Below are 23,695 nucleotides of genomic sequence, written 5' to 3'. Positions count from 1 at the left end.
GTTTCATCAGCGATCAAAGCAGTCCATAACATTGAATGGGATTGTACAAATATGTCCTTCCAACCAGATCCACACCTTTGAAATGGCAATATGGTTGCAGAGAAATATAAATAGTTCCAGTCTGGATTTCTGAATATACAATCCTGCACTATTGGAAATAAAAATACCTAAGGTGAATTCAAAGACTAACAGAGATGGTTTGAAAAGTGGGAAGACAATGGAGCCTTCTTGAAATGCATTTTAAATAAACAGTCCAAAGATGTCTGCACAACCAGAAACAACATGATTTATGTCTCTACTGTTGACTTGCTACAATAGATCCATGAGGGTCACCTGATGTGGATCATAGCTGCTGTTCTCATTCAACTTCATGAGCTCACAGCATTTCTGCTTAAACCATATGACGCTCTAAGTCATCATGCAAAACATGTATTATATTACCACTGACCCTTTCCTTCCTGTATGATGCTTTGATTGAAAGATTAGTTACAATTTGATTGTCATGGTAGTTTATCCATTTATGGATTTTGACTAGATAACTAGACAGGGCTTTATGTACGGTTAAAACACCCTGTCACCGTGTTTTTAGCTTTGATTGACAATAACTCCATTAGAATTTTGGGCACATGAGTCGATTTTGGGCATTTTCAAGTAAATGCTCTTATTTTAAAAATATGATCCGAAGTGACGTACAAACAGGCCCATGTATTTGAATTTTTGGTGATTGCTAATATTATTCAACCGTCCAAAGACAACAGTAAACAATTTCCTCTGTGAAAAAAAACCATGATAAAATCAAAACACTGCTTAAAACAAGAAGCATATAAAGTGAGTGCTCTTCTCATGAAACCTACTATATCATTCTATAGCACGTTAGTAAAAGACTGTAAACCAATATGGTGGACAGTTATGGGCCATTTCACAAGGCAGGACCTGCAGATTTCTGCTCACCTAAAGCATACGAATAAACGTTTAAGCAGCTCTGTAGTTTTAGGACATAACATTATCTAACACTGTGAGATCCCAATTGAGTTAATGATTTAAGTAAATTATGGGTTCGAAAAGCACATGCCAGCCTGCCCTTTCAACATCATCTAAATCTGAACTCAATCTTTTAAGATTAAATGTCAATAAATTCCATTTCCTAATGATGGCTTATCATCCAGCGCACTGCAAATCTATTCATAACATTAGTCTTTCCATAACAACATGTTAAAAACATTGCGAGAACGTTATAGAAACATGAGAAGGTTGCAGAAGAAATAAAATGGACCGAGATGTATAGGATGACGAACTCTGTGACACATCATCCATAGGTCTATCTACTACAAAAAGATCTTAATTCCGTGTCAAAATCTGCCATTTGTAGATCTTGGAGCTGTAGTCGAATTCCTGAAGGCCACTTGATGTTACTGTTGGATCTTATATTAAGTCAATGTTCAATTGAAAAGAGTGTTTTTGTAACAGAAGTCGGTTCTTAACATGTGTAACAGTTATCACTCCTACTGTGCCACGATCTTTCTGTTGCCTTACAAACAGTCCAACATTGAGGCGGCTACATCATATTAGCTTTGGAGCATTTCCACTACCTTACAAAATTAAGACAAATAAAACAAAATGAGGTCCATATTGAAATGAAATAAAGCATCTGGTGATTCATAAAGCTTAGAGGCGAGACCGAAGCTCGAAGGAATCCATTCTTTGTTTCATATCGAGGCCCAGGCACCGTGCACCCGAAACCGAGAGCAAACCTTCCCCTCTAAAATTCCTCTCTGGTCTTTTATTCTCAACTTCATGAGAATCTCCATTAGGGTTGAGAGTGTATAGCGCCCTCTAGTGGATAATGTTGCTACAACGGGTTCAGCAGAGATCTGATTTCAGGTTGCCAGCCCTGCATTTCGCTCAACAGGACCTATGATTTCCACAGTGGAATTGAGAGGTGAGGAGAAGCGGAGAGCACCATATACAGAGGGGGTGGGCAGAGCGTCCCAGTGGAGATGGTGCATAGGTGGTATGGCGGATGTTTTTCCTGCACAGCTTTCAGGCTCTTTTAAGTGCAAATGAGAGAGAAAGAGAAAAGGAACTCGAGCTGGTGGGTGTCATGAGTCTGGACGGACATCGTCCTTTTAGGAAATGATCTCCAGGATGTAGAAAATTAGCTCCATAACCACAGGTCCCTCGCTCAGCTGGCACGCCCCGCTGTGAATCACCGGGATGAGGGCGCTGTCTAGATCGCTCAGGTACTGTGGAACCAGTGGCTGACCGTTACTGCCTGCTAGGTAGCCCACCTGTGATACATATCAAGGTATATCAGAAGTCTAGACGTCAACTGTTTGATTCTTGGATAACATGAAAAACAGAGAGCATGTACCTGATCGGAGTCCAGTGTGACCCGCAGACCCAGTTTGGCCATTCCGTCCTCTTTGAGAAGTTTGAGGTGAGGGCAGAGGGCCAGGCAGAAAGCCCTTGCCACGTTTTCAGCGAGTCGGCTGTGGTCTGCAGGATCGCTTTGGCCATTGGTCTGGTCCTCACTCCGCAGGAAGAACACCTAAGAAAGGCAGGTATAAAGGGGTTGACATTAAAGTAAATTAACGATTTGCAAAAAAAACGACAGCAAAAATATTTGAATAATAAATCAACATTAAAAACCTCTGTCCAGCGTATGACTTTCCCATTAGCCTTATACTCTGAGCCATGGAAGATCTTAACGCTGGTGACTGACTCCATGGATTTTCCATCAATTGGGCTTATAACTCTGTCATTACAAACACAAAAATTACATTAATATAAAGTATTGATAATAATTGTGCTACAAAGCCCTCGCACTTTAATATCACAGCAGGACCTGGAATCAAACATCTTTCATTTTGGACGTTTGGATGGCATGTGTACGAATAGGTTAGACCTGCTACCAACTTGTTCCTTGCTAACTGTAAACACTGAATAACTCCTTGAAACTGTAGACCAATGAAACAAGTGGATCTTCAATTATGAATCATTTTTCGTTTTTGGGTGAACTTTCTCTTTAAATACCTGCGTATTCCAAAAAGATGTTTTTAATTCTTCTTAACACATTAATAATAGGCTAAAATCCAATTTACATTTATACATTTGGCAGATGCTTTTATCCAAAGCGACTTACATTGCATTAATCTATACATTTATACATATGTATGTGCAATCCCCTGGGATCGAACCCAAAACATGCATTGATAACGCAATGCTCTTACCACTGAGCTACAGGAAAGTGTGGGTATATCAGAAATCAGAACCCACGTTAACGTGCATTTAATCAAGCTCTCAATCTCACACTCAATTAATCTCGTCTGCATCATTAGCTGGTGTTCTTAAATGAGCAAATATTTTGCAATTGCTATCTTTAAAACTCATCATCTAGGAATGACAACAGTTCTTTGAAATTCTGACCTTGTACTGCTATGTGGTAACCTGAGTTTCATCTGTGCTTGTGTGCTCACCCCTTGTTGACATTGTGGTCATCCTCAACCCACTGGATCTGCACATGTTCCTGGTTCTCTTCTTGATCAGCTTTCCCGCAGACAATACTGAAATCTTTCATGTCTTTCAGCGCTTGCCGCAGAGCCTCCATAGTTTCAGCTGTTATCTGCACCATCACTCCATCTGACGCACAAAAATTCACTGTTACTTTCTTACATACATGTGTCACATTACATACTGGCTGTGGGTCTGCTATTGGTAGAGTAGAAACTAAAGGTGTGGTACACAAGAGTGTGACTTTGGTCAGAAAAGTTCAATAGCACATTATGTTTAGTTTAGACATGGTTCCAGAGGGATCAGATGTCCTACATTTGCAGAAAGAGGCTGTGAGTATCTTGTGGTACCTTCAACAATGCTGGTCTTAGCCGTGTATCCGGATGAGGCCTTCAGAGCCCCACTGAACACAAAGAATGAGGAACCAGTCACTAAAAGAGAAATGAGAGGGGATTGAAACAACCGGACATTCAAAAACATGTTTTCATAAAGCAATATTACTACACGCATATCTATTATTCACTCTTTTTTATTACTTTTTGGTCTAGACAGTTTATTCATTTTAGGCTTAATGCTTTACTTCAAGCTATTTAGTATTTTTTTATTACTTGGGTAACACACAGTACTCCAAGTTAATACTTTTGGTTAATACCAAAACATTTCCATGATTTCCCAATTATTTCAATATAATTAAAACAGTAACATTTCCTGATTTCCAAGTTTACAATAACCCTGGAAACCCTGGTGTACAGAATAAAACCACTAAATAAGACATACTAATGTTTTTAAATGTAAACGTATTTAATGGTGACACACCTTTGCGAGGCTGATGATGAATACTGACGGCCTGAGTCTGGTAGTTACCGTCATCATTCTGAACACACACCAGGTGGGAGTCTGCCCGGTCATTGAAGCACGCTCCCATGGCCAGAACATGCTCATTGGACTTAATCATTGCCTTCATTAGCTGAGAAAGAAGGAAATCCAAAGAAATTGCATTTAATGGAAAATGTATAAATATTATTTTCAAACAAATTTCTCAAACATTCTTCCTGCCTCTTTTGATTGGCAGTCCCAAAATCAAGACCACTCAAATGAACATGAGTGTTTACAAATACACCATGCTTACGGCTTCAAAATAATTTTTAATACTCAGGCTAAACGAGTTGTAGAGAAATTGGAGACCAAAGTCAAATTTTGTGACGCCTCTGACTCTCGGCAAAACTGTGTGTCTTGACTGTCTTCAAAAAAACATTTCGGTCATTAAACAAACTGTCATTTGTAACTGCAGTTGCAGCTTTACGACACAGTAGAAGCGCTGTTTCGTTATCAGCACAGTGAGGCGCTGAAGAGTTCAGTAGAAGAGCTAGGAGCTGTAATAGTGGTGTTTGACTGCTGTTCCTGTGTTTTACGTTCAATGTACTCGGCGAGGAACAAACAAATAACTCCTTTAAACCGATTCGTTTACAGTTTTTCTCGATTGCTTTTCATGAAATTCATGAAACAATTCACCATTTTCTGACAACTATAAACACATTCTCAGAACAATACACCAACATGTACAAACCCCACACACAAACGTTCTCAATTTGCAAAGGTTTAACCATGTTCTCATTCAGAAATACATAACACACAATATAATGAACTGAAGTGTCAAGATGTTAACTCCGATACTACAGATTTATCCATCAATAAACATTCAGTAGCAAAACTGATGACGCACCAATCAGAATCTCAGGATAATATCAATAGGAGCACAGGTAATTGTGCAGCCTAAAATCATCTTTTGGGCTTTATACAACTTTCTGTAAACATACAGTATAATCACAGTACACACTTTATATGAGAGAAATTATTCTGTATCCAGTAAACTGTAGCATGTGTACACCCTTTTTTACCCCTTTGTATTTTTGCGGCAAATAGGGGATACTTTTACGAAATTGGGCCAAAGATGCCATTGAATGTAATGCCTGAATGTAAATGTAATTTGTGCATTTGTATACTCTATTGTGTTGCATGACCAGTTCATTTTGTTCTTTGGTTTTTGAACCTTTCTTGTCTTGTAAGATCATCTTTACAGTAGTGAAATTTTTTATTTTTTCCAAAAACTCATTCTTGCATTTTGCTCTTTCTGCACTTTTATGTTGTATATTCTAATAAACACTAAGCTGTCAAATTATTCTTGAATCCCAATAAGAGGTTTTAGTAACTGTGTTTTGAATTGATGTCACCAGTGTCTAAGACTATGTTGCAGTGTGGGGGTGATTTTGAGGGCTTGTGTGTCATACCCGCAGGAAAAGTTTGTTTTTTCAGCAAGTGTGAATGGTTTTGAGAAGAGAGCTTCATTTTGACCTGAAAATAGGATGTTTGGGGAATTGGGTGAGATGTTATGGATTTTTGTTTACTGTTTTGAGAATACGAGGCATAGTTTCAAGAAATGTGATTAAGCAATCGAGAAAAACTGTAAAGAAAATGTAAGAGGTCAGTGAATCAAGAGAACATATGAATATGAATATAAGGATATGAATGAACTTTGCTCATTTAGTAAGACTGGTTAGTTTTGATCTGAAAAGTTAGTTGAAAAGGATAAAAAGCTTGTATTAAAATGTTAAACTTTTCTGTTCGGGTGAATAACTGTAATGTTTATATAACTTATTAGTTGTCATTTTCATCAACTTTTCAGAACTTTGATATGTGTTTTGTTAAGCCACTTAAAGAGACGATAGGCCGTGTGTATTGCACCACCTCCGCCTCATTTTGAGTCAGAAGAAACCCTGAAGTAAACAAAAAAGTAAACGAAAAGGCCGTCTTTAATCCGTGCCTATTAAATGTCTGCACCAAGAAGTGGTGACAAGCTGTCATTAATGCATGACTTGTTCCGTTCAGACAGCTGACATCAGGCTCTAATCTGTTATGTTAGCGTTTACTCAAGCTGTTGAACAATACATTTCCATGCATTTTATTTTTTATTTGATGAAAAACCAACCAAAACAGGGTATGTGTGATCACATTTTGAAGTCTCTATTCACCTCATTGTAACGGTTGCTGGGTATCTTGATGCACGTCTTCCTCACTTCCATGTCCACCACCAGCCCCTTCACCACTGGCAATGTGTACTGGTAGTTACGGAAATCCTGTAAAGTGAAAAAAGTCTTTAAGAGACTTCTCTTGGGTTCGTGCATTTGCTTATTAAGGGGATGAAGTAAAAGAAGTCTTACCGCCAATAAGTTCATGATGGTGTGACCGGTCTCTCCAAAAAGAGGTTTTCTGAAGCGGACGCTAAACAGCGGACAGGGGTAGACTGTAACACAGGGGAGTCACAACATGATAGAATTAACCCAAAAATGACAATTCTTACATCACGCTATTCTGTTCCTTTAAGACCACACAAAGACAGCAAGAATAGACATTTTACAATAAACTCCTTTACAATTCCAATAACAGAAATATCCTGTATTATATTATATTGCAATTGTTATTGTAAATGTATTTGATCTATCTGCCTGGACAGATAACTTCATGCTCATCCCTGCTAAAAACCACTGCCAAAACCCTCCCCCAGCATGCATGAGACTAGATTGGTACGTGCCGAGCCCATTGCATGTCAAGACTGAGATTCATGAGTTAGAAAGCTCAGCGGGAAATACCCTGTTAATATATTCCATCTCCACAGGAGGCAGAGCTTACGAATTAGTGCAGAGAAGTTCTGTGTGTGTGTAGATGTCTTCATTTGGCAGCAGGCATAATTAATGCAGCATTGCATATTGACTATTATCATGTAGGTGCACAACTTACTCAAGACATCACAGCAGTATTACACCATTTAGCCAAATAAAACATTTTTTGTGAAAATTTTTAAAACTCTGCAGACTTTTTAAATACCACATCTTACCACAAACTTACATCGGTATTCTGCCCCTAGGCGGAGCATGAGCCGTATGGGAAAGACCTTGGCCCAGGGGGTCTCCCACTTCTGCAATAGGATGCCAAAGAGGTAGGGTGGGTTAGGTAACGGCAGGTCCTGCAGGGACTGGAAGGTGGGGCTGATGTAAAGGAAGCCGCCATGCTCTTTGCTGCCTAAAAAGCTTTGGGTGAAAAAGGAGTGGCCCAGGTGGCTCAACACATTTCCTGCAGAGAAAAATGTGTCACACATCAAACATTTTAAATAAAAATATACATAAAAGCAGCTATCCCAGAATGCACTGAACTCAAAGGGAATAAAATGTTAAAAGTATCCAATTTATCCAAGATGGCACAGCACTAGGTGAAATTAAATGTGAAACTAATGATACAATATACTAATGTGACAACATTAGACTCAAATGAAATGCAGTCGGTGTAACATGACATGGGAAGTGATCTGTGTCTTCACCTGAAACTGGAGGACAATTTCTGCTAAAGTGGACCCACAATACCACAGGGGACAGCAGCCTCATTTTACCTTTGAGAGCCCCCTGATAGAGCAGTCTAATTTTATCTATATAGGGCTCGGTCTCATATCGTCTGGATCAGTTTACTAGAACGGCTACCCTTGTGGAGGTGTATCAGTTTACCTGTGAGAGACTCCCGGTAGAGCTGTACAAAGTGGCTGAAGATGTCCTTGGGAATGCTTTTCTCATCAGGAAGGCACTGCAGAAGCACTACAACCTCTGCCTGGCCCACGGCATGCATTCCCTTTGTTGTCATATACCAGCACTTCCTGTTTACATCTGCCGACAAGAAAGACATAGAAACAGAGTTATGATTCATGAGTATTGTGAGGACATTTCTGGTAGAGGTAAAAAAATCCATTGACTTTCAGTTCCAACAAAGAGTTATAATAGTTACTGTAACTGTAATAAAGTAATTGTAAAGAGGGTTTATAAGTTAGGGGTTTATTCAAATAATTACAAAAGTTAAACCAAAATTTAAATTTTACCATGACACTGAAAATGTTAGATTAATAAATGTTACATTCTTACACATTTTCAACAAACCAGTATATATGGATTCACTCCAAAAGCAACTCAAAGGGCTAGTTCACCCAAAAATAAAAATTATGTCATAATTGATCTACTCTCAAGACATCACAGTCGTTGTGCAGGTTCAACACCTGCACAAGATTCATTCTTCTCTGGTACACAAAAAAAATATTTTGAAAAATGCCTCCATACAATGGAAGTAAATGGGGCCAATGTTGTTTCGTTAACGGCATTCTTCAAAATATCTTTTGTGTTCTGAAGAAGTCACACAGGTTCAGACTGACTTGACAGTGAATAACTGAGGAAAGTTCGAAAAATGAATAACATTTTTGAGTGAACTATCCCTAAAAAGTAAAATACAATGCCCGTCCAAAAAAAGTCACACCCTCTAATATTTAGTTGGACCGCATTAGCTGTGGCATCGTTTCGATAAGCTTCTGCAATGTCCAGAATGTAAAATTTGCATACATTTTTCGCCTAGATCTTGTATTGATGAAAGACTCTCAATGGGGTTAAGGTCTGGACTCTGTGGGGGTCAATCCATGTGTGAAAATGATGTCTCATGCAACCTGAACCACTCTTTCACAATTTGAGAATGATGAATCCTGGCATCGTCATCTTTGAATATGCCTTTGCCATCAGTGAAGAATAAAACTCATTAATTGAATAACCAGGTAATTTAGTATATTCAGATGGTCAGCTGACCTCATTCTTTGGGCACATAAAGTTGCTCAACCTAGACCTCCAATCCAATGGGAGGCTCTCAGCTATTCGCTTAGTTATCTCTAGGTGTTGACTTTTTTTTGGACGGGCAGTGTATATTTCTAAAGAGGATGTAAAAACAAGCATCTGACTCACAGTTGACCAGTTTGACCATGGCCAGCAGGTTTGCATTGAGAACAAACACCAGAGGATCAGGACCCTCCTCCTCCAGCTGCTGCATAAGCAGAATCTCAGAAGGTCTCTCCTCCACTGCATAGTCTGCACATAAGGCACCATACATCAATCATGTGACTGACATTAAAACTATTGTCCATGGCAGGCTGTTCTCATATGGTACAACACTGATGAGGAAAGCCACCCAATGAAAGCCCTGAGCATGACTGGTTGAGATGTCAACAAAAACGTAAAGAATACAAGCATACACATACACACAAAGACAAGCACAAGTGCTCCTATTTGAGGAGTGAAGACAGCTGAATGGTGAGGATGGGCAAGCACCTGTGACGTGGCCTCCCGTACCTCCTTTGACGCCTGTGGAGATGAGGATGGGAGGAAGCCCGTCCTCTGGGATCAGACTGAGGGAACTGCCAACAGGACTTGTTGTCGGGGCTCTGGTGGTGTGTACCACCTAAGGATGGGACGACAGACATTGCACAGCATGCATAAACTACAAGTCAGACACTACATACCCTGTTTAAGCAAGGTATTAAAATAAGATTACCTGCTCAGTTTATGAAGCTTAAATGAAACAACGTGACATCTCACCTCTGAAGCGCTGCCTCCTGAGGACTTGCTTGAATATTTGGATGCCGCTGCAGGCTGCGAGGGGTTGGGGTCTGGTGTTGGTCCTTTTGAAGTGTCAGTAGCTTCCCCGTTCGGTAAAATTCCATCAGCAAACCAAACCCTTCTTTGCTCTCGAGGTACAGAACCTGATGGTACACAAACACTGTAAATACGTCTCTTGCCTTGATAAAAACCCTGAAAATCTGTGAAATTCACAAATTCTTAGTGATAGTTCACCCAAAAATGAAAATTCTGTCATCAGAATTCTCTCACCCTCATGTCATTTCATACCTGTATAAATAACTTTGTTCTGATGATAACAGAGAACAATTCAGTGTCATAATTGACTACCATAGTAGGGAAAAATAAATAACCCCAGAATGGTTTGTGTTCCTAAATTCTTCAAAATATCTCACTTTTTCGTTCAACAGAACAACAAAATATACAATATTTTTTTCCAACATGGTAGTGGGTGATGTCACAGAACTACATTTGCTAACATTCTCACACATTTCTTTCTTTGTGTTTAACAGAACAAATAAATGTATATAAGTTTGAAACAACCTGAGGATAAGTAAACGATGACAGAATTTTAATTTTTGAGTGAACTAACTTAACTTTTTTGTTTGGGTCATGTCAATTTTTACCATCAGTGCCTGGTTGTTTAAGGACACCAACAGGCACCATGACAGTTGGTGGAGGGGAGCTGAGCGCTCCTGATGCCTGGGCCTGCTGAAGAGGAGGGATGGTGGAGCAGTACTCGGCTGGGTTGTTGGGATTCGGGCTCTGGATGCAGCCACCTCCCATATTCTCCCATGCTTGAGCTAAGGATGCAGGATAAACAGGTTCTGATAACTAACATAGTAACGTCCATCACTTCAACGAGTAAACTGTATCCTTTCTGTACATTTTTATTTTTTATTTGTTTGTTTACATCTTCAAAACTGCTATAAAAACCACCCAAATCAAAGATGCTGATTGGAAACTTCAACGCTAACCCAAGTTGTTCCAAACCTGTATACATTTCTTTGTTCTGTTATATTTAGAGGGACATTTGGATGAATGTTAGCAACTGATATTTCTGGGACATCATTGACTACCATATTGGAAGAAATTTAAATGGTAGAATATTGTGCCCCAGATGGTGCCTACATTCTTCAAAATATCAAATTTTCTGTTTAACTGAACAAATAAATGGTAGTCAATGATTTCCCAGACATGTCAGTTGCTAACATTGTTCATCAGAACAAAGAAGTGTATACAGGGTTGGAACATCTTGAGGGTGAATAAATGATGACAAAATGTTCACTTTTGGCAATGACATGACAAACATTATTAAGTATTAAAGCATTAAATTATCACAATCTATCAAATGTTCAGGAATCTAGAGCTACTGCCAAATGTCATGTAAAGAAAGTCATGTAACGTTTACTCGTGTTTATTGAGGCTACATAGGAAGTTTGTTGAGGTATATAAAATTCCCAGCATAAACAGGGAAACTTCTTATTATTCTTGAGAACAGTTTTACATAACTCACCATTCATAAGTGCACGGTGGCAGGTGACACAAACTCTCGCTTCTTTCCTGTCCATGTACATCAGCCTGCTTTTCAGACTACAACAAGCAGCACAGAACACCTGGCCAGACCGACATCAGAGACATATCTTGTGTTTGAAATTAATACAGACAAACTGAAATTAAATAAATAAATTAGCACAACTAATAATGCAATGCTTCACAACTACAAGAAGCGCCCAGGATTTCTTAACCGACAACAAAGTGTCTTGAAGAATCCCAGTTCTGTCATGTGAAATTTCGTCAAGAATTACACCACACACACACACAAAGTTTTCACAAATTTTCACTCGGTTTCTTCGAGTCAATTCAGCCCATATCTGTGAAAATATCATCAACGATGCCGCAGTTTATGACCAAGGGAAATTAAGCCGCTATTCCAGCAATCTTGCTTTTTTATAGATATTTTAAGAGCTGCATTGACAATCATTTTTCCCTAAAGACTTGTGACAGTTAAACAATGATTATCCATTTTTCTAAGAAATTCTCCGCAATATTACAAAAGGTAATATTTAAGATTTAAGTTGAGCGAGCCCTCCGAAATGGACAATAATGCTGATCATAATCATTCTAAATGCCAGCAGTGTGCAAAGCTGCATGTTAGGGCTGCACGGTATTGAGAAATATGCTATGTGCGATTTTGTTGTTGAAAATTGCGATAACGATAATTCTTGAGATATAACATTTCCTAGAGAAATGCACAATGAATGACTGAAAACTCTGGTTTGCTGTTAAAATAGACCTTCACACACAAAATGCATTACTCTCAAACATTAGTTTTTATTCACATGTAACCTTACAATCATCAAGATCATCTTAAAACAAGAGCATCTTTTAAATAAAATATTTTCTTTCCCTGCCTGATTTTTAAATGAAAAAAATAGCTAAAAAAGCTAAAGCTTTAGCTAAAAAGCGTGTGTTTGCATCTGCTAATTTTCTGTGTTAATCCCTAATGTTTTTTCATAAGGCATTGCATTTGTAAAACTTTGACCGATGGCTCTCTGTACTACTCCCGTATTGTTACTTGTCTTCTCATGAGCAGTTTAAGCCTTAAACTTTCGAAAGTTTTTCCTTTTTTACTATAGAATAGTTGTATATTTGTCCACATAAATTACTGTAGTATACTATAGTATTTACTATAGTAAACTGAAGTAAACTTCTTAGATACCATAGTGTTTTTGAACATTACTATAGTATACAGTGTTCATCAATTTACTACAAGGGCACTACAATTTTCAATAGCAAATACTATGGTACACTACAGTGTTTTTTTGTCTGAGAGTTCAATCTAACGGACATTTATTTTGATTTATTATTTGGCTTCATTTTTTGTGTTTGCCGATAGCTTCACTCAAACAGTAAAACGCTCGTAAATTAAACTCTCAGAGCAACTCTGGAGATGAAGTTCATGTGTTAATTTCCGCAAACATTGCAGACGCAGATAAATCCTCGACCATCACCCGTGTTGAATGTTAAACGGTGCACATAATTCACTCAAGACACTCAGAACAGCCAGATGACATTTAAACAACAGGATACCACGTCAGTATCAAGTTAATGTACGTTACATGGTCTCAGTGCAGTGCGCTATTGATTATTGTAACAAACAAACAAGCACAACCACGACAAACGCACTTCACATGTACACGCAGCTCTGTCTAATGCACATATTCGTATTTTTCTACACTGTTCTTGCCATATTTCTGACGTACCATTCTTTTTAGGCACATGTTCTTCGCTGCAATTTTCCTCGCTCGTCTCTACTCCTGCCATATTTATTTTCCGCTCTCTGCTTTGAGCCGCTAGGTTCACCCTTTGGGCCCGTGGTCTAGCCAATAGTATAATAGCACCTACTTGGCGGTATAAAGATAGTAAGGCCGATTTTGAGTTGGTCCAATTTGGACAATCTAAGCATACAATACACAAATGATTTACACATGAAACAAATTTAACTTATCACAACTCTCTGCGATATGGATATGGCATTTACTATTGTCGAGATAACAATAATCTCCAATATACCGTGCAGCCCTTCTACATATGATACGAATAAAATCCTTTTGTTTAGGACTGTGCCCCTACTTTGTGTAAGTATCAAATATTAGAATAAGGATACCACTTAAAGAGAGAATAACTTCTATAAATGTGCTTCAAAGCATAATTCTGCAACTTCAAAATGTGCTTTAAAGCATGGTGCCGAAATAAGATGATCTGTTGTAACTTGTGCATCATGGCTTTCGCACACACCATGAACACAACGGCATTTAATCCTGAATTTGAAGTAAAGACTTTCTTCACAAACACCTCATGATGAACGGAGACTTCAAAGCGGCAGTGGCCACCATACAAGATGCACAGCACTGCGCGTCACGTCGGACAGGTACCTTATGCATGCATGTGCGTGCTGGACCAGGTTCCAAGGGCTCAGACCCGGACGTGTAATGTATATTGAAAATGTGATTAACAACCATATCAATGTTATCGAAATTCATTAAATTGTGATAGATATTATTATCTTATTCCAGCCCTATTCTTAAATAAGTATATATAGAGAGGACAGAAACATGAGACATGTTTGCCCATTATGCACAGATTTGTTAATATAAAAAGAGTCCATTTTTAAATCCTTATAATATTTTAGTCCCTATGCGTGGTTCTTATAAGGAACGATTTTTTCATTCATTTTATTGTCTGGTGGGGGAAACCGAAAGTCAAATTACTCAAGGTAACAGGACGGGGTTCTTCAACAAGACAAGCTGCGCATGCAGCGCACCATAGTTTAATACCGTTCTGTATGTGTAATAGAAAACAAAGCACCACTAACTAAAGAATGCAAAGCCTTACCTTGCCACAAGCCCGACAATGATGCCTTCGTTTAGTGAAAGTGAACTTGACCTCGCACTTCATACAGATGGGTGCATGAGAGTCAGGAACCCATACAGGTGCCACCTCTCCCAAAGAGCTGAAAGGTTTTCTTGAGAGAACTCCTTGTTGGCCTGCCTGGAGGTCATTGTCAGGACTCTCTGAGGGGATAAGGATGCCTGAAGAAGCATCTCCAGTATCTCCATTCATTCTTACTAGTCCAGACTCAGTACCTTCACAAGATGACTCGGTCGTGCATTGTGGCTCCAGGTTCTTGTTCTTGCCAGTGGAGCCAAACTCATTCTGGACTGGACTCGACAGAGGCTGGGGAAGTTGCAGTTTAAGACTTGCAGGCTGTTTTGGTCGGGCTCCACCGTAGGGCATGCTGACAGGTTGCAGTCGGCTGTTGTTCAGTTTGCCTGTTTTACCAACATCGGAACGTCGAACTGGATCACACTCCTGTTTGCTCTCTTCCATCTCCTTTTCCTCCATAATAGAGTCTTCTTTTGATGACGCTAGTGGTTGACTGTGTGCATCTTTATTATGGTCAGCAACATAACCGTTGTATGAGAACATCTCCGTAGTTGGGGATTCAGCAGCTTCGAGTCTGTGCGTCAACTCTGGGTCCTTCTCTAACAATTGGACTTTCTTTTCCTGATTTGATGCCCAGACATCTTTCACTTCACTTTCATTCTCAACGAGTCCACCATTTTGAAAGGCACCTGCATGATTTTCTCTCTCACAATCCACTTCTACATTTTTTTCTTTCTGGCTATTACTTCTCTTCAGATTACAGTCCCTCATTCCAACATCCTGGTCACCTACAAGTGAACAACTGACAGTCTTGCTTTCTTCCATCTCAGCATATGGGACACCATTCTTTAAAACCAACTGCATATGTCCAGGTCCATCCTTGGGAAGAGGGAACTCACCAGCATCCTTTCCTTCATCAGTACCATTCTGCTTCTTCCTAAGGTCAGAGAGGTCACCTTCCACAACACCCTGCTGATCTGGGTCGGGCTGATTTGTATCATCCTTGGTTTGCACATCAGAACCAACACTATGATTAGGACTAGATAAATACCCGTTCTCCAGTGCCACGTCCGGCAACTGTCCGTCAGTGCTCACCAACTTGCCAATGTTGGGCTGGGGCAGAGGAGGACTGTGGACATCTGCTGTCCGGTCCTCGCTCTTGCCCTCTTGTTGTTGCCCCAGCCCTTGCTTACTCTCTAACCAGGAGACCTCTGCCAAAGAGGAACCGTCTGAGGTGTGGGTGTTCAGAAGTGGCTTGAAGCTGATAGGGCTGCTGTCCTTTGGGCTGAGGTCAGAGTGGGTTAATGCAGGGTTCAGGGAAAGAAGGTGTGACGGTGGGGCCAGGATCTGAGTCCACTTGGCATCCGAGAGAGTCGGTGGATCAGTTTCATCTGAAAGCATGAGGCAAATGGAGAAAGCTCTCATTAGATTCCATAAAAGAAAGTGTGTGAAAAATTGAAATAGAAGATTGCCTGTTTCAAATAGAAGATAAATTGAGAATGGAGGTCAAGCTAGATTGTGTTCGGGAAGTGGGCCAATCTGGTCATTGCCTTGGGATCCATCTGTCAAACTGACACATGAATGCTTTGGAATGTGAGCAAGAATTCACATTCTCTCTTACACACACCTAAGCATGATGGAACACACAAATGCACTTTCTGCCTATTTTTCTATTCTTGTGGGGCCCAAGGACGGTTGTTTAATGGGGAAACTCCTTTTACCCCAATTAATCTGTCAAGATTAGTGTCGGAGAGGGGATATACAATACATCCCCTCTGCCATTTATTACAAAGAGTTTGTGTGTGTGTGATAGAGAGAGGTAAGCCGTTGTGGCATTTAAAAGTTCTTTGTTACATGCTGGACAAAAGCAATCAATACATTTCAAACAGTCAATTTAATAAGGCTGTGTACCAGGATCTGTTGTCTGGATAACCCAGAACCATGATCAAAACAAGACCCTAATTGCAATATTCTGTTATAACCAAAACAACCTAACTTTTTAAATTACATACGCTTGACTATGTGACACCAATTATACAGTCTTCAGGAAAATCAGAGGGAAGCACAAGTCCTGCGGGGAAATGCTAATTCTATTGACCCCATTTACACTACAGACTGCTGCCACCAGCACACATACCTTCCCGTGTGAAGCACTCTGTCTGTCGCTTAACCAAAGCCAGAGTGGTATGTGTTTGTTCCATTTATATCAGCACTAGAATTATGCTGAGTTTATTCATTATGCTCTAATTCACTGCGAGTTATCTGAAGATAAGCAAATGTTCTGTCTAACACTACACTTGTGCTTCAAAAGGTTCTTTGATGCCATGGAAGAACCTTTTGGTTCCATAAAGAACCTTTAACATCTGAAGAACCTTTCTGTTTCACAGAAGGATCTTTATGGCGAAAAAAAGGTTCTTCAGATTATGAACAAAAAAGAGATGGTCCTTTAAAGAACCGTTGACTGAATGAAATATAATAATAATAAAATCAAATAGTAGCGTGAGAGTACCTTCATTCTGTTCAAACTCATCCAACACCTTGTCCAGGTTAAATGCCTCAGCCTGGAAATAATTCTCCATGAGTCAAGAAACTCCACCCTGCAAAGCCTCGTGTGAACCTGAATGGAAGGTTGTATTTATATAAATAGACACAAAACTGAGTCCAGAATAACAAAGATAAAAACAAGTGTGCTAATAAACAGAGTAGCCCCAAGAGGGTTCTCGCACAGGTAATACAGTTTATTTATACTGAACTGTTGGCCGTTTGCTGTTGCTACGTTTAATATAGAGTAAGTAACATTAGATCATGAAAATTACATTTCATGCAGTCTGTAATGTTGCCGTCTTTGAAAGTAAGCAGTCTGCTAAGTTTTAAGTCCGATGTTGAATGAATAACAAAGTTATTGGCTTGTAAAAAAAGGGAGTCGACTCTGAATCACACAAACAAGACTTGACCTAGTCACAGTCCCTAACCTACGCGTACCTATGTCACTAGAAATGGTCCCCGCCTACATTTTGTTGGGACTGCCTTGAAAACTTCACTCTCTTCCACCAAACACTGTCGCTCGTTTGTGATGCGTGTGCACCATGTCTAGAAGCTGTGTTCTATGTTGTGAAACTTAAGTCTTTCTTATTTAAACTACCAAAGGAATAACTTCTTAGGAAAAAATGGTTACAAATTAATTTTTCAAACAATACCAAAGGAGTACAACCCCAGGGTTTTTCTCTGTGCAGGTCATTTCTCCGAAGATTGCTTCAATAATCTTGGTGCGTTCACTGCAGGATATGTTTAACGACTATCCTTGAAAGAGGGGGCAATACCAACTTTATTTGGACCTGTTAGCTCCACCAAATCACGACCTGTAGGTGTGATTTATTTTTGTCTTAACATCAAGAAATATTTGTGTACCTTTTGACTGTGCACACAGACTGTGTTTAGCTAATGCATATAACGCTAACATTAACATTTACCGTTATTTCTGGGGTATTACAGATTGTCTATCTAGCTTTGAACTCATTTAAGTGTTTAATCTATTATCTACTATCGTATTCGGATATTTTTTTCATCAGACTCGGGTTTAAACTGGTAAGATAAAATCCATGCCATCTCTATCCATACGCTGTATATAATATCCAACCACTTGTAAACCGTATTCTAGCATTGATGTGTACTTTGTACTTTGCATCACTATTGTTTTGTTAGAGATCGCTTGATGTGCCCTGAGCACTATTCGCTAGAGATGCACCGATACCATTTTTCAAAGACCGAGTATGAGTACAGATATTTTTTCTGGTACTCGCAGATACCGATATCTATAACCGATGCCTGTCTACTGTACAATTATGTCAATAAACCAATATATTACTGGTACATTAAGTTTGCTTCTTTTGATTTTAGGTCTACTTAAATGCAAGTACTATTTTTAAATTAAGTTAAACTTTTTATGATAAGTAGCACATTTTTACTAGCACATTTACTTCAGTTTGCTAAAGTAAACTATATTCTCTGTGGTCAAATTATGCAAAATTCAAGGGGGGTGTTGTGGTAAAATGTGAGAATATTATAACTTGTTCAAGTCAACCAGACTTTTATTTTGACGGATCAGCAGAGCTGGTGTTTGTTTATGTGTTTGTGTCCTCTTGCAGTGAAACGGTGGCTCTGAAAGCTTAACAAGCACAATGCGTTCAGGTTCAGTACACGCAACCGCACCACCACACAGTCTTTCGCACACAGTCACACAAAACAAGCAGAATACTTATTTAAACAGATTCTGAATATTTCGTTAGCCGTTACGTTAGCTGTTAGCGGTCCACCGCTAACTTCTTGTTAGGAAATAATACATTTGCCAGATTTATCCATCCAGGTGCGGTCATATATCATTGAATGCAATACAAGTATAGGCTATACAAACTATACGCAAAGCCCTGCCATCACATCCGAGAAATAAGTCAGTAAATTTGAGTAAAATCATCCCTTGCGAATGCGTCACAGGAAATACTGATGTGGGCCGGTCATTTATAAATCACAGGAGATCACTGGATAATACTAATGCCCTGCGAAAACTGTTAATGGTACTAATGTTTGACCCTAGTTACGTCTCGAACCAAATTCACAGAAGGCTCCAACTACGCAAACTGCTATCCAATCAAAGCGGTATGCGTTTACTTCCAACTGTATTCAATGCGGAACACACATTTAAACAGAGCGTTTGCAGAGCTGGCCTCAAAACCTGGGTAGAAAATACCCTTTTACTTATTAATTTGGATGTTTTTGGATGTAAAAACCACGCGAACGTCATAAGTAGACCTCATATAACAGTATAAAACAATAAACAAGCACAGTTCATCAGACCTTTAAAAATCATTTGTTACTTACTCTGTAAACATTCTGGTGCATTATACAGAATGTCCTAAGAGTGTATGAATAGCCATTTAACAGTGGCTTTGAACATAGCTAATCCAGAATTCAGGCCCAGAACAACCTACTCACCTGCCCAAAGGTCCTCTTTAGTAAATCCAGGTAAATCTGCACAAAGGGCTCCTGGGAGAGCCCCCGTTTCATCCAGTCTCACAAACACTGGACAGCCAAACCTAAAACAGAACAGAATTTATAAAATTAATCTTAACATGTTTCATTTAAACTAACCCTTATGCTAATTAGAGACATCTTGTTAAACCCCTCCGTTAACCTCTGTTTGATATGACGTCACAATTTGAGTGCAAGTATTTAGCTGTGCTTTCAGTACTGGCTGAATCAATGCTAAAGGTCAATGGACAATACATGATTGAAATGGTGGGTAAATATGAAAGCTGGTCACACATAAGAACAAGTGTACTGAGGATTACACCAGAGACTAGATATTCGGGCAAGCAGAGACTTATGAAAGTAGCAGACTTGACACATTTTAAGCTTATGCACGTTTGCCACAATGTCAGCAAAAGACGTAATGGGAGGAAGGGAATAAGAAACAGTAAGATAGGGGGAACAGGCCCAATGCATTTAAAATTGATCTCTAAACAAGTAAAAATAACAGATATCAATTTGGACTAAAAACGTTGAGGAATAGTTCACCAAATAAGGAAAATGTTGCCATTATTTAATTTCCCCCCTTCTGTTTTAAACCTATTGTCTGTAAATATTTGGAAAACTGCATATTTGGAAAAGAAAATCCATATAAGCGAAACGAACTAGCAAAGAAAGGAATGATATGAAGGTGTGTAAATGACAACTTAGCATTTTTGGTTATCCCCCAACAAAAAAAAAACTAAAGAAGGTGACCTAAAAAGACAGAGGAAACTTTACCTGGTAAAATCATTTTGTCTTTTAGTTTAGTTAAATTGAATTAGCTGGTAAAGGTCACACTGTATATATATATACACACACAGTGTGAGATGAAGTACACAGTTTACATTTGTACACTTTGTTCATGGCAGACAATATTGCATTATGCTAATTTACAGAAACACTCAAAATGTATTAGTAGTGTTAAGAAAAACAAACAAAGGGATGTAGGTGGGAGAGATCATTCTTTTGCTAAGTACGAAGGGATGCTTACACAAGCATCGCTGATTTACCTGACTAAGGTTGAATGAGGACATGGAGGGTTACTGAGAACATAATTCTTTACCATTGTTCAGAAAAACAAAGTTCTTCAGCTCATGAACATCACATTTAGGAGGACTGTCGCTGTAATCGGTGTCTTGAAACAGCTTTGCCAGTCAGTTGTAACACGTGTACTACGATTCAGGTCTTGCCAACTTATGTTTATGTTAAATTTGGATGTTCTAAATAATCTATTATATTTTAGCATCTTTCAACTATATACTCATTTTTAATAATGTGTTTAATAAGAAAATAAATCAATTTCAAACACTGACAAAAAATTATATTAATATATTTTAAATCATACCAAGTACCAACCCTTCCATGAAGACTAAAATTACCAACCTCATGATTCATTCTGCTTGTACAAATGTAAGCCTTTAATTACAATAAAACCATTGACAAAAACAACAAGGGCAGAACAACAAGTTTCCACCAAACCACCGATTTTATACAGAGTTTTTGTTCTTTTAAACCAATGTTCAATGTTTGCTGTTTGTTAGAAGAGGAACAACCTTCATAATGAGCCACTGGAATAATGTGTTTTTGGAGACAAGCTAGTAACCCAAGACACCAGGGATCATATCATATTAACATTTAATTACTCAGTAGATTCCCTAAATAATGTATAAGCGGTCAGGCTTAACCAACATACTACACTTTTATACTTGTTAACTTGTTACTTGTTAAAAAGTAATTTTAAGTACAGGCATTAAAGCCAAAAAATCTTTTTGGCCTGCATAATGTGGAATAACATTTTTATGCAGTGTTTTTTAAACATGGGCTGTCAGTGAGCAGACTAAACAGTTGCAAACTATGTCACAACAAAAAAGGACTAAATGGGCAAACAGAATATGGATTGTGACATTGTGCATGAACTGATTCCAATGAGCTAGTGTCCTGTTACATAACAAAAAAGTTGTTAAATAAGAAACACCATATGCCACACCTACTTACAAGGTTTTGTAGGTCTGTTACCAAATGCAAAATCATAGTAGCTTTTTATTCTCTGTATTGTAATAGCTCGTTCTTTATATTCTTCACTCACAAATTAAGTACAGTAACAATGCATGTAATATATTTCACTGTTCTGTTATGAAGGTTTGCTTACACTTTTAAACGATTAAACTTTTTTCACAATAAATCTCCTAAACATTAAGAATCATGTGACTAGATCAGTCTGAACTTTCTAACTTGGAATAACTTGACACTGGAATGCTAAAATGTCTTTTTACCCAACTACGAACTTCCTTCCTGTTATTGTTCATTTTCCAAAGTATCTATCAGCCCCAGTCGGTGCTATTAGGACCGGTGAGGGGAAGCTCAGTTAGATTACTTCCGTACTCTAGGAATGTTTCACTCTCACTTTCTTACTACCAACTGGATAAAGTTTTACCTATTCATGAATATAAACATACACCTCTCCAAATTAATGGAAAAATGCAGATACTGACACTTTATCATAAACTGAAATAGTGTTACTATATTTATCTCTTATCCATGACAGCAAATGCCCTTATAAATACATGATTACTCCATTTAAAGGAGGAAAAGGAAAACTACACAACTAGCCTCAGTCTTCTGTCAGTGAGGTGAGGTGCCACATTTATAAGAAACAACATTAAAAGCAACTCAGATGTCTGGATAATAGCCAACAGGTTGTACAGTATTGGTTGCTGAAAAGCAGGAATCTGTCAGTCTGTCACTGGGTCAGCTGGATTTCAAGAGCTTTCTCTGCAGCGTTTCCTATTTTCCCAAATGTAAAAATAAGTCAAGCAGGCTCACTCACAAATTATGAAAGTTAATGGTAACTTCTGCATTATGGGAATAGCGTGATTCATTCTGACAGTGCAAGTTTACAGCCAGATGACTGTCTCCTCCCACCCCACCTCAATATTGTGAAATTACAATGTTTAAGAAAATACATTGTGATTACCCAGGTTCTTTACAGAATTGTAAAATAAATCCTATCCTAGACAAATCACAACTGTATGACGTCAGTATTTCCAAATAAGAGAATGCATCATAACTTTCTTAGTAACAGTCAATATTTCACTTAACATGCTAGACAAACTAGTAATGCGCATTGGAAATATAATAAAACATAAAAGAACATAAATTTAACCAAAAATATTATTATATAAATTACATTGTAATAATCTTCATAAGAAAACAAACAAAGTGTTAAAGTCCTTTTAATAATTTTCATAAGAAAACAAACAAAGTGTTAAAGTGTATGAAGTGTCAAAAACAAGTTCCAGTTCACATCACTTTAATACATTTCATGACAAAGAATTTCATATTTCATTATTTTAGACTATTAGGAGACTGCACTCACAGATACCTGAGGTTTATTTTGCAGTCTACAGACAGACGTTTGCTAACTAACATTAGCTGGTAAACTAACCCGCTACATGTCTGCGTATTGCACAGCATGTGTTTACTAACCTGATTATCAGCTATTTTAAAACGCTTTACAGACAGACAGGGGATAATCTTGTCGCTTGAAAAGTGAAGATAAAAACACTTTAGTCTGAATTAACCCATGGAAGACACACATTAACACAAACAGTTTAACAGCTCGTGGGATAATTCCATCCATCAGTCTGCTTTTGAGCTAAACTGCGACATGCTTAACTCGTAGATTTCATGAAGTAAACATCACATCTATGATAAGAGACATTTCAGGGCTGATCTATCACTCACCGCTGGATTCCCCATCGTCACGCACGATTCCGCAATGAAGCTCCACAAGCAAAATTCAACATACTTCTTGTCATAAGAACAAACGATAACGTCTCTGACAGCTGCAGAATACCTCCAGGCACGACTAGGCCATTTTCCAGTCTTCCACTGACTGAAGTCGGCGAAGAAGTAGTTGCGCGACAGCTTTCGTATATCCCTCCCCCAAAGGTTTCATGGAGAAGGTTACTACGAACTGCAGCGAGGGTGCGACATTTTGGCTCAAGCTGCGCCGAAGCGCCGTGACATAACTTTGCCTTGCAAGCGACGCACGGTTGAGCCAAAATGGCGTCTGTTTCGTAACCTTGTGTGGTAAGCGCGTTTCTGAAGGCAGAAGAAAAATGCGGGGCGGCGCCCCAACAAACGTGACGTCATTTCAAGCCCACGATCCATCATCTTTTAGG

The 23,695-nt window shown here is 38.7% G+C and overlaps 1 protein-coding gene across 2 annotated transcripts; it reads right to left on the bottom strand.

Annotated features, from left to right (window-relative positions):
• Positions 1-83: 83 nt before the first annotated feature.
• Positions 84-23,586, bottom strand: zfyve9a (zinc finger, FYVE domain containing 9a). 2 transcript variants are annotated; one of them, XM_056741914.1, is made up of 19 exons: positions 23,256-23,586; positions 19,437-19,537; positions 16,957-17,064; positions 14,397-15,838; positions 11,515-11,614; positions 10,625-10,801; positions 9,960-10,123; positions 9,714-9,822; positions 9,330-9,452; positions 8,064-8,219; positions 7,414-7,638; positions 6,729-6,811; positions 6,540-6,644; positions 4,327-4,477; positions 3,861-3,941; positions 3,477-3,639; positions 2,650-2,755; positions 2,372-2,548; positions 84-2,288 (listed from the first exon to the last, which is right to left on the bottom strand). In XM_056741914.1, exons 3-19 carry the CDS (start codon positions 17,024-17,026, stop codon positions 2,127-2,129), a joined length of 3,594 nt encoding a protein of 1,197 aa, XP_056597892.1. In that variant the 5' UTR covers positions 17,027-17,064; positions 19,437-19,537; positions 23,256-23,586; the 3' UTR covers positions 84-2,126. The 2 variants fall into 2 exon arrangements, with proteins under 2 accessions (XP_056597892.1, XP_056597886.1); XM_056741908.1 differs by having other exon boundaries at positions 9,693-9,822; positions 23,256-23,585.
• Between the last annotated feature and the right edge of the window lie 109 nt (positions 23,587-23,695).

The sequence above is a fragment of the Triplophysa dalaica genome, chromosome 3 (assembly GCF_015846415.1).
Source record: "Triplophysa dalaica isolate WHDGS20190420 chromosome 3, ASM1584641v1, whole genome shotgun sequence".
In the NCBI taxonomy this organism is placed as follows: Eukaryota; Metazoa; Chordata; class Actinopteri; order Cypriniformes; family Nemacheilidae; genus Triplophysa; species Triplophysa dalaica.
This window is presented reverse-complemented; position numbering and strand designations above follow the sequence as displayed.

Bases quoted from the DNA above. Each gene is read 5' to 3' on its own strand.
- zfyve9a (XM_056741908.1), bottom strand. From the start codon at position 17,026: ATGGAGAATTATTTCCAGGCTGAGGCATTTAACCTGGACAAGGTGTTG. The intron at 3,942-4,326 runs GTGTGTCACCAT...TTTCTCTTTTAG, and splicing joins TCATCATCAGCCTCGCAAAG to TGACTGGTTCCTCATTCTTT. The intron at 3,640-3,860 runs GTACCACAAGAT...TTTGTGCGTCAG, and splicing joins TAAGACCAGCATTGTTGAAG to ATGGAGTGATGGTGCAGATA.